At 43.3% G+C, this 11,790-nt stretch overlaps 1 protein-coding gene across 2 annotated transcripts; it reads left to right on the forward strand.

Moving 5' to 3' along the window:
- The first annotated feature begins 762 nt into the window (after positions 1-762).
- aoc2 (amine oxidase copper containing 2) lies at positions 763-9,271 on the forward strand. 2 transcript variants are annotated; one of them, XM_078084378.1, is made up of 6 exons: positions 763-2,422; positions 2,866-2,984; positions 4,255-4,367; positions 4,462-4,628; positions 7,849-7,981; positions 8,098-9,271. In XM_078084378.1, exons 1-5 carry the CDS (start codon positions 868-870, stop codon positions 7,971-7,973), a joined length of 2,079 nt encoding a protein of 692 aa, XP_077940504.1. In that variant the 5' UTR covers positions 763-867; the 3' UTR covers positions 7,974-7,981; positions 8,098-9,271. The 2 variants fall into 2 exon arrangements, with proteins under 2 accessions (XP_077940504.1, XP_040045728.2); XM_040189794.2 differs by lacking the exon at positions 4,255-4,367 and having other exon boundaries at positions 768-2,422.
- Positions 9,272-11,790: the final 2,519 nt, after the last annotated feature.

Below are 11,790 nucleotides of genomic sequence, written 5' to 3' on the forward strand. Positions count from 1 at the left end.
TTAGCTCATGTAAAAACAGTTTCAGAAACAGCATATGAATTAAAATATGCTTGGAAAGGCTCTATTGTAGATTTCTAACATATCTTACATCAACATATAAGGGATTGCACTAGTTCACATTCAGAATACCCGTTTTAAACACACACCATCTTACAAAGTGTAATATTACACCAGTAAAAAATTGGATTTCAACCCTTAAAGTGAGATTGAGACGATATATACCCCATAAGAGATGGACTAGAAACATTGGTGTGTGTGCGTGTGCGTGTGCGTGTGCGTGTGTGTGTGCGTGTGCGTGTGCGTGTGTGTGTGTGTGTGTGTGTGTGTGTGTGTGTGTGTGTGTGTGTGTGTGTGTGTGCGAGGTTAACTTAACTCTGACTGAAGCTGCGACCGTAAGGTTTCTGTGAGCCTCGCTAAGGACAAAAACAATCGCGCTTTCACAAAAGTCTCCAATAAAACCAGATACGGTTGCTGGATTTGTCACTAGTCGCCTTTGACAAAAGGTCGCTAAGGGGTTTTGGAAAGTCAATTTACCAAACAATAAAAGGAGCCTGCGTGCGGATATCTTAATGCATAATTTGGGCTACGGGCTTCCATACTTATATTTGATCACAAATATTTAAAAATAAAGGCATTTGGCATTTGTTTGATAACAATGTGCATTTTCATGTAACTGTTGTGGTAAAAAAAAACTCAGAAGGAACTATTGGCCTCTGGGCATCTTCGCTTTATAAAATGTGGCACTCATACTCACCCATGCTCTAGAAAGGGGAGGGAATAGGGCTCGTAGTGCGCTCCTCTCTTTTCCGAAACCCCAGTGCACATTCTTCCCTTTCCCCTAGCTCGTGCGTAATAGTAGAGCGGAGCATGAATCCTTTGGTGAAATGGGCATTCGTCGTCTTGGTCCTCGTCTCCATCATCCTTAACATTGTCCTGATAGGCATTCGCTCCAATAGGGCACCAAAATGCTCCACGCAACGCGTTCACCCGCTGAGGCGCAAACACGACGAGCGCAGCCTGGCGTTTGCTGATCTCACTCGGGAGGAGTACTTGCAGGTACAGCGGTACTTGGTAAGACAGAAAGACTTGGACATATCCACCAACCAGATCACCAAGCCGTCAGAAAATTTCTTGTTTTTGATAGAGCTGTCGCTGCCTAAGAAGGCTGACGCACTGGCTTACTTGGATGGGAAAGGCGCAAAGCCTATCCGAGAGGCGACGGCGGTGGTCTTCTACGGCAAAAGGGGCCACATCAAGGAGTACGTATTGGGTCCTCTTCCCAACCTAACATACCACAGAGATGTCACCAAGGAGCGGTACAACACAGAGCTCCATATCAATGCACGCACGGTCACCATTGGGGAATACGTCATGATATTTACATGTATTGAGGAAATCTTCTCCAAGCTGGGGAAGCTGGTAAAAGAGAGCTTCGACGTGGGTCCGGACAAGAAGCTGAACGCGTTCGAGCAGATGCCCCGCGGGGTCCAATCCGGGGACAGAAAGACCTGGATATCTTTCTTTAGGGACATGGCCGGTATGTACATCCACCCGGTGGGCTTTGAGGTGCTGCTTAACCACGGAAGCGTTAACGCGTCAGACTGGAAAGTGGAACGGCTGCTTTACAATGGCCAATATTTCAACACCGTGGAGGAACTTCAACAGAAATACGATGCGGGCTCCGTTAATAAAATAGTTTACAAGGAGTCGCCTGACTATGGGTCACTGAAACCCAGGAGCACGCCTCTGCAGATCGGCCCGCAGCTCTTTTACACAGAGGGGAAGCGCTACAGCATCAGCCACAACCACGTTTTGTACTTGGACTGGAGCTTCGCCTTTGGACTCAGCTCTCTCACCGGCATGAGGGTGTTTGATGTGCGTTTCAAAGGCGAGAGGATCATTTACGAGCTGAGCGTACAGGAGGCCATGTCCGTGTACGGTTCGGTGACTCCCGGGATGATCCTGACCAAGTTTCTGGATTCGAGTATCGGTATAGGGCGCTTCGCGCATGAACTGGTCCGCGGCGTGGATTGTCCCCACGAGGCCACCTACGTAGACACGTACCGCTATTTCGACGTCCCGGCCCCGGTGAGGTTTAGGAACTCAATCTGCGTGTTTGAACACAACATGGGTCAGCCCCTGCGGAGACACTTCTCGGACTTTTTCCACAACAGCTATGGGGGGATGGTGAACAGCGCCCTGGTTTTCAGGACCATAACGGCCATCGGGAACTATGACTACATGTGGGATTTCATCTTCTATCAGAGTGGGTCAGTGGAGGCCAAAGTCCACGCCACCGGCTACATCTCCTCTTCTTATCTGGTGGATGGCAGCCTGAGACACGGTCACCAGGTGGCGGAGAACGTGCTGGGGAACATCCACACCCACTTTATTAACTTTAAGGTCGACCTCGATGTGGTGGGTGAGTTGTGGTGCATTTTAACCTGTTTGTGGCGGTTTAGCTATTTAGATTAACATGAAACATTTTTGTACGATGTCCAAAGCTAAAATGCACACATATCACTACAAACAATTTTCATGATGCCTGACAACAATAATCATAACACAATAAATAGTACAACTATAGTCAAATAGTCAAACCCTGGCTGCTCCATGTCAAAAGTGTCACTGACTCCCCGCGTACACACACACAAGTAAATCTCAGAAACCGACTGAAAAACGAATGAAACACAATCAGTGATATTGAAGTAAGTTAAATACATACGAACAAGTTTATATAAATAAATTACAGATTCATAACGTTTTTGTTAGGGTTAGGGTCAGGGTACTGAAGCAGCATTCCAACAAATACATCAAAACATAATAAATAGTATTGTAAACATGTTTGCCTCATATCCTTTGCAGGTGTGAATAATTATTTCCAGACTAAAGACATGCAATACGTCAATGTGTCATTGCCATGGATGCCCGATCGCTACGCTATGGTCCCTCAGCTGGTGGAGAAGCAACTCACAACAGAACAGGTGAAGGGGTATATTCCCAAATACCTTCATATTCCATTAATTGTTAACTGACAATAAAAAGTAATCTCTGACTACTTGTTTTTACATAGATTGAAATTCTAAACTATTCACAATGATGTTTTGCAATGTTGTAACCATAAATTAATTGTGCTCTCCATGTCCACCAGATTATTGCATTTAACTTGTATTATATCTCGGGTGCGCCATTACCGTGGTAACTCAAAACACACGCTAGTCTCTAGCTGTGTCTCAATGTTGCTAGGCCGCATCCTTAACAACGCATTCATCGACCGCATATGTCACTTCCGCTGCGACTTGGCTGTGACCTGCCTCTCCCATTCCGTCGGCTCCTCTGAACGTGGTCGAAGGACGCAGTCCTCCAGAAACCGATTTGGAGGACACATTCCGATCTATCCTTCGCGGCCCAGCGTATCCCAGCATGCAGTGCGGGCCGACCACGATTTAATTTATTCAGGACGAGGCGGGTGACCCGACAGCATGGAACAGTTCACTTTTAAATGTAACGTTAAGTAATATAATTCACTCGAAAACTACCGACGTTATAATATGTTATAATATATGATAGAACATCACATCTTAGTTTATGAAATCGCTCAAGTTACGTGACCAATGTCGTGTTTGTAAATACACAAGACGCTAGAATAAACTGCTCTTAGTGAACGTTTTAGTGAACATCAGCCTCTGACCCTCACCCTCACCCCACCTGGGTCCAACGACCAGCTCAAGTTACCGGGAGACGCAGCGCTGTTAATGGCAAGATAAAACCCCATGGAAGGAATTCTTACTGTAATGTTTGCGCTGAGGCTAATCAGTGCAAAGTCCAGCGTTCTGATTGGTTGAGAACGCTGAGAGTGGACGGGGTGTGCATTTTTCAGCGATAATGTACAGTTGCTGTTCACATTGACCCAAGCAGTTGCCAGCCCGATGCGCAACAACACCCCTGATCTGTTACATTATTGGACGATAATGTACAGCCTCTCGTACTTTATTGCTTATTTATGTTGTTTTAATAACAAACATTCTGTCTCCCAACTCCATCACTCCCGAACCCAATTCCATAATTGCAGAAAATGGTACTTGTGTCTCAGAGGAAAAAAAACGATTATTTGGGTGTCATCTTCATTGTTATGGTAGAATTAGGTACAAAGGGACTCCGGTGAGACTACAGCCCTTTTCTACAAAAAACGCCACAATCCTGAATAAAAGTTCCTGCTAAAACAGTAACTTCCATCCATCCATCCATCTTCAGCCGCTTATTCGGGGTCAGGTCGCGGGGGCAACAGCTCCAGCAGGGGACCCCAAACTTCCCTTTCCCGGGCCACATCTACTAGCTCTGACTGGGGGATCCCAAGGCGTTCCCAGGCCAGTGCAGAGATATAATCTCTTCACCTAGTCCTGGGTCTTCACCGGGCCCCTTTAGTCTTCTAGACTAAAATCCATGGTGACACCCCCACAGGAGGCCGCTCTGCGCTATGACACCAAGACTCCCCGTTACCTCCACATCGCCAGCAACAAGACCAACCGCTGGGGTCACCAGCGCTCCTACAGGCTGCAGGTGTTCAGCTTCGCTGGAGACCACCTCCCAGAGAGCCAGCCCGAGGAGAGGGCAATGTCCTGGGCCAGGTGAGAAAAGGCAGTTGCAAACTCATATTGTTAAAAGTGAATGATTGGGAGCACTTTGTTTGCTTCTTTGGTTAAAAGTTGTGTTAGATAATATATTGAGATAGGGAAGTAAAGATACATGGACTGCCTGGTTGTAAACTGTATGTGCCGAATTTCACAATGATTCATATTTGGACCACGTGTAAAAAAAATGTCCCTCAGCCACATAACAAAACATGACATAACGTGATATCATCTATATTCAGACAACAAACTGGTTTATCTCATCCTAAAACCTGGTGACAACACTAATATATGATTGCGATTTGACGACTTTCTCGTCAATGATGGCCAAAACACTTTTCTTGACATTTGCTGAGAAAACACCTCAGAAATAGACTTGAACTTGATTTTGGTCAGATGTCGACGATAATGACACTTAACTTACCATACACTGCTCAAACCTTTGGCACCCTGAGACTGTTTTGGGGCCTCTGCTCTAAAAATGGAATACCCATCATACAAAGTAAAATAACTGCTTTGTGTATCTGGACACGCTTTCTGTCAGGACAGAGGTACGCAGAGACAGGAGTGTTCTAATGTTAAAAATCACTTTATATGTTACTGGTAAAGAAATACGTTATATAATTAAAACTGCGAGCAGCGTTGGACAGATCCTCGCTACTCCGTACGTCGGGGCACCGGCCGGATGGCTTAAAACGCAGCCAAGAACTCCTGCGGCCGTCGGACAAAGCGTACGAGATTCAAGAGAGATTAAGTCTTCGTTAACCGTGTGGAGCAACGCCAGAATGCCGCTTTGCAAACTTCATCTTTAACATTATTAAGGCCACTTAGGCCACTCACCATCCAACTTCTTGTCAATTTCAGAATAGATTTGAAGGAAACAATTAATAGTTACATGATCATCTCACTTCAGACTGATAGTACCATATTTTCCGCACTATAAGGCGCACTTAAAAGCCTTTAATTTTCTCAAAAAACGACAGTGCGCCTTATAATCAAGCGCGTGAGATATGGAGCTTGTTTCAGGCGCGGCGGAGAAACAAAGCTGTCGTTCTTGCCGAGCACTTAATGAGATTAAAGAGCGAGAGACGGTGCCCTTTTCTTTACAGTAGCTGAACCATCTTAACGGGGAAGTTAATAGTTAAGGTATTCTAAAAGGGGCCCTTGTCAGGCGGCGTGGATACAGAGCAGCCGAAGCTCGCCCCGACGTCAAACGTTTGACTGCAATATCTTATGCGCCTTATAATCCGGTGCGCCCTATATATGAAAAATGTTGTAAAATAGGTCATTCATTGAAGGTGTGCCTTATAATCCGGTGCGCTTTATGGTGAGTAAAATACAGTACACATCCCCAAGGTGTCCCAGGGATAAGCAGGATCTACTCTGATCTACTATTCCAAAATGAAAGCCTCTCAAAATGCCATACATGAGCCCAAATCTCAATGACAAGACTACATCAGGTTAAATTCAGATTAGATTAAAAAGGTAACAATCATTAGTTACATGAGTATTTTTATTCAAGTTGATAGTACACATCCCCAAGGTGTTGCTCGGAGATAACCAGGACATTTTAGAAATGAAAGCCTCTTAAATTGCCACCTTCGTTTTTTACTGGTGAAAATGCTCCCTACACACATAGTTTAGAATTTCTTCCGGCAAAACGCAATTTTTAGAGCCTAAGGTCTCCAGATCACACTAAGCGAATTTGAAACGAGTCGGGTTTAATCCCGGGGAGGAGTGTGGAATTTTGTAACTCTAAAAAATCATGAAAATAGGTTAAAAATGCAGATTTTCAACAATTATCTGCAGCGCCCCCTATTCTTCAAATATGATGAAAAAATGATTTTCCTGACAATCATACATAGCGCTTAGGAGAAATGGCCAAAAACGTGTTTTTCACAAAATTCTAAATGCCGGAAAATCTAGTTAGGTGCATTTGCATACCATGATTTACTTTTTTGTAGAGCCAAGTGCACATGTGTGCCAAATTTCAAGTCAATCGGGCATCGGAGGAAAAATCTGGCCTAGTGTGGTCCCCCATAGGGGGCGCTATAGATACATTTTAAATTTTTCACCCGTTCTGATATGCATGCCAAATTTAAGAATTTTTTGAATATGATAAAGGCCTCAAAAAGGGAAAATTCCTTAGAGAAAATAAGAATAATTTCATGAAATACAATATCTTCCTCTACGACTTGTCGTAGCGAGGACCCTAATAACAACAAAAAACCTTTTGAGATTCACCTGGAATAAAATCACTAACTAACAATCAGGGGCAGGGCAGACAATCGGACCGACACGTAGCGGGAAGGAGCAAGTTGCCTGAAACGACGGGAAGGTTATTTTTCAAAATAAAACAGGAAATCACGAGACAACATGATTAACACCGCTTTTTGGACATGACAGTACCCCCCTCCTCTGGAGACGGCTTCTGATGGATCAGGAACCTTTAGCAGACCAAAGTCTGCAGACTTCTTTTTTTCCCAGTTGACCAAAATAAAGACACACATGTGTTGGAGACAGCAGAGGCTGAATGGCAGAATTGAGAGAGGAGTGGGAGGAAAAAAGGACAAACAAAAACTTGATTTCTCTGGTATCTGGACCTCGGGTGCCCTACGAGAGTAATATACAAAAGGAACTGCTCGACACCAGAGGGAGAGAACCGGCTGGAGATACCCTTTTTTACCGCCCTGGACTACGGTGGGCTTCCTCGCCGTCGTCGACAGGACAGATAAGTCCCCTCAGAAACACCTCTCCCAACTGCTCCGGATCATCCAACACGCACTCACAACCCCACACGCCACCCCAGTAGCAAGTTGCCTGAAACCAGAGGAAGGTTATTTTTCAATATAATAAGACAACATAGACACCAACAACCTGATTAATACCGCTTTTTCGCTTCTTGGGCACGACACAATATCTGAGCTCATTTCCATACTCTTTTAATACTTGTTGGAGTTGTGTTTGGAGCATTTATAAACAGATTATTTCCCTCTATACCCAAGACTCTATAGTTTCCGTGAGTGTGCAGGATTGTTATATTTTTCCGTTCTTTGTGTTGGAAGTTTCTTCTCCTCGGTTCGAAATCCATATGGCAGATGCTCTTGTGCAACAGGGAGGGACACTTTGAAAACCAATCAGTTCTCAATGTGAAAAAAATGTGCTCTTCTGACCACCCAAAGTCGTCTCACTCTGCGTCTCTTCTGTTCTTCTCCAGGTATAAGGTTGCAGTTACCAAACATAAAGACTTGGAGCAGACCAGCAGCAGCCTGTACAGTCAAAACAACATCTGGTCTCCAACTGTGGACTTCAGCAAGTATATTGAAGACAACGAAAGCATAGAAGACGAGGTGCGTTGAAAAATAACCCCTCATGTGAAATTAATAACATTATGCTAATTATATTGAACTTTAATCTGAGGTAATTAAGATGAAGGAATTTGCCTGATGTGTAAATGGATCTGCAGGACTTGGTTGCCTGGGTGACCACTGGCTTCCTCCACATCCCTCACTCTGAGGACATCCCCAACACGGTAACCGTGGGAAACGGTGGCGGGGTCCTTCTGCGGCCCCACAACTACTTTGACGAGGACCCGTCGATCCACTCTACTGATGGGGTCTACATTACCCCAGGCAGCGAGGACAGTTGTGACAACAATAGGATGGCCTGCCTTAATCAAGAGACATGTAGTCCCGTCCTTGAACCCTTCACCTACCACGGCTTCGAAGGAGTCATGAAGTTTAAGGATTCGGTCTGATTTGTTGTGCACTGCTGTTGTTAGCCCTAATCCCGTTAGAGAAAGGCTTGGGTTTATTCAGCAAAACCATCAAGAAACTTGTTTTAATGCTAACGTGTTTTTAGAGAAAATTTGGGATGGCCCATATGTTGTGTGTTTAAGTACAACACTGGAGGACACTGTTAACTCATCTTAGCACAAAGCCTGGAAGTAGGGGAAAGCTGTTGGCCTGTGCCTGTGTTTCTGTCCAAAGTTAACTACCAACACCTTTTGAAACATATTTAACACCTATTATCAAGAGAGTTCATTCTGGACACAAACACAAATGTAAAAAACATCAATTTATGGTTCTTGGAGTTATTTTCAGAAAGTTGGGGGAGAATTTTTGATCTGCACATTGTGAGGCTCTCAGGAACTCTGTATGTGACCTTTTATGGGAAACCTGTGACTTAAACCAGTCCAGGGTAGTATACTGTTCCTACAGCTGGGACCCATATGTACCTTGACGGCTCTATATCTTGTTTTTCTCTCCACCGTGTCTAATATGATATATATATATATATATATATATATATATATATATATATATATACACACACACATGCCTGGGTCCCATTGAGGGAAGGTCAAGAGGGTTCCCCCACACATCTGTGATATTCCCATGTGCAGGGGGGGGGATTCTGATTGGACAACAAAAAATATCTCTCTGATGTGTATTAAAGCTTCTAGTCACCCCAAGAAGCTTGGTCAGATCTTCCTGCTCCTCTGAGGGAGAGGAAACAATCTGGACCTTTACAGCTGAGTTGAATCATTTCAACTTCTGTCTGTACTTACGGCTTGTGTTGATGATTTCTGTATTGTGATTTTTCTATATTCTAGTTAGTAATAAATACTCAATGACAAACACGTTAAGATACTTTTGATTTCTCACAAGGGCTTAATCCACTAATTTCCAGCCAGACCGAGTTTGGCAGTTTGTATTCACACTGATCTTTCAAAGTTACTACACAGAACATACCTTACAGCCCACATTCAATTCGATTCAAATAATTTTATTTTTTATATTTTATGTCATGTGTACAGAAAGAACAACGTAAAATATGTACAATACGTCCAATGCATATGACAGAAATTATTCAAATATTGTGAGTAGTGAGCAGGTGTGAGGCAGAACCACTGCAGGAATAACCACCACGCACTGAAAGCCTGTTAGGAGGAAAGGCTTCTGAAAAAAAGCTAAGTCTATGATGTGCGTTAATGTTGAGAGTAATGCCTAGTTTTTGCTTCTGCGTTTTCAGAGCGATGCAAGGAAACGCAGACGCAAGAGCCCCTTGCGTGTCCCTTGCGTGCCTTTTCACACCTCCTTGCGTGCAAGCGTTCGTCGACCCATTTTTCTTTCGACGCAAGCCTAGAAGCCTAGACTATTTTCTAAATAGTAACAAATCTGACTGCAATAAAAAGTTATCTTTTTGGAACACAGCATTTGACCAACATTAGATGTTTGGCCCTTTGACCTCTTTGGTTTAACTCAGGATGAAGTGTGACAAATAGTGATCTAGGTTAATTATTCTTAATGTTTAATAGGAATGAATTAAAAGTCTTGTCATTATGTATTAAATTGTGGGGTAGGCTTGCATGAAAGGTGCTGTGAGCGAATCGGTGCCCAGCTTGAGAGAGCTCCTGTGGGTATCTGAATGTGTGCATTGTGGACTGAAAGATAACGTCTTCTCCATCAATTTATCTGTTCGCTACAATATGTTGGATTCATGTTAAGTGTATTTAAAGACAATAAATACAATTCTGATTCTGAAGACATTTAAATTTGCGCGAAAAAATTGGTTGAACATTTTTTTTTTAAACAATCAAAGAAATACAATTCCGCAACCCCCCTGCAGTACCTCCGCGGACCTCTGTTCTAGAGATGGCACCTCCATTAATGCTAGAGGTTATATGGTTAAATACAATTTGCTCTGCAAAAAGTGTTTAGCCAGATTGACAAACCGATCCAGAGAGACGGCTTACTGGACTGTTAGAAAACGTCTTGTTTACGCCAATACACCGAGCAGTGTACAACCTGGTATATCTGATACCACGTGTACCGAAAATAATTCATCCTTCATCCATCTAAACGAATGGTGGGTTATGTTATTGTTATGTTATCTGCAATTGATGCAGAACCCTAAAAAAAATATTTTCAGACACCGTGGACACCTCACCATGGACCACCAACCTCTTCTCCCCATCTCCCATCCTTGATGATCCACACCCTACCACCATCATTACCTATGACTCGGATAGAGGAGGAGGATGAGGAGGTCTGTGAACCTCAAGAGGTGTTTAAGCGTTCTGCAAAGTTCCTGGAAGGCGGTAAAATAAGTGTGCTACATTTTCTTAACAAGGTCTGGGTTAAATACAACATAAAGATCTGTTACGGCTTTCAGACTGATAATCCCAGTCAGAAGAACCACCCTCGTTTGTACCCAACCGGACTGGTTGTATGAACAACACTTTGTACCCCCGATGAACAGGCTTTGGACTGAGGACTCCATCTTTCTTTTTCTGACCATGAATAACATCCATGTCTCAGGGCACCGCATCCAGGGGGCTGCAGAAGCACTTCTCAATGAAATCTGTAGAGAATGTACCTGAAACCATTCCAAAAATGTATGATACAATGATCAGGGAAGACAAACTCAAAAATAAACGACTGAAAATGCTTAACAAATGGCGGAGAACCAGGTGTTGAAGTGCATGAAGTGGGGGAGGTGCCTGTTGATGATGAGACAGATATTGATGTGTAAAAGCAAGCAAAAGAAAAAAATCAAATCAAATGATAGCAAATGAATGTGAATCTTGAGTGTTTTATAACCTGAATTTAATTTCATATGGATGATATACTTATTATCAGGCTGCTTGTCATATCTTAACAGAAATAAAATATGTTGTATCGAATCAACTGTTGGTCAACCATACTTCATACACTATCATGGAAAGGACTCTACAAAATACTTATTACAATCCGGCCCATCCGGGAGGTTTAGGTAATGTGTCCAAACTTAACAATGCTGTTAGAGAATATACCAGGGTGACACCATCATTATTCAGGGTTAATACGTTTCTACTGGAACAAGATGTGTACACTTCCACGCCAAGGCGGCCGTATATTTTCCGAGGAATATAGGATTTTAGCCAGCGGTATTGACAACCAGTTTCAGGTGGATCTAGTTGATATGGGTGCCAAGGAAAACAATGCTGTGAGGTATTTGTTGATGTGTATCAACGTATTTTCAAAATATGGTTGGGTTAGGTGTCTTTCTAACAAACCTGGCCTCACCCTCACAAAAGCCTTTAAAGATATTCTGACTGACTGACGTGCACCTGTGAAACTTCAAACAGGTGAAGGTATAGCATTTTATAATAAAC

This window comes from Gasterosteus aculeatus, chromosome 11 (assembly GCF_964276395.1).
Source record: "Gasterosteus aculeatus chromosome 11, fGasAcu3.hap1.1, whole genome shotgun sequence".
In the NCBI taxonomy this organism is placed as follows: domain Eukaryota; kingdom Metazoa; phylum Chordata; class Actinopteri; order Perciformes; family Gasterosteidae; genus Gasterosteus; species Gasterosteus aculeatus.

Excerpts from the sequence above, each read along its gene's own strand:
- aoc2 (XM_040189794.2), top strand. The coding sequence starts at position 868 with ATGAATCCTTTGGTGAAATGGGCATTCGTCGTCTTGGTCCTCGTCTCC. Across the intron at positions 2,423-2,865 it reads GGTCGACCTCGATGTGGTGG|GTGTGAATAATTATTTCCAG; the intron begins GTGAGTTGTGGT and ends TATCCTTTGCAG. Across the intron at positions 4,629-7,848 it reads AGGGCAATGTCCTGGGCCAG|GTATAAGGTTGCAGTTACCA; the intron begins GTGAGAAAAGGC and ends GTTCTTCTCCAG.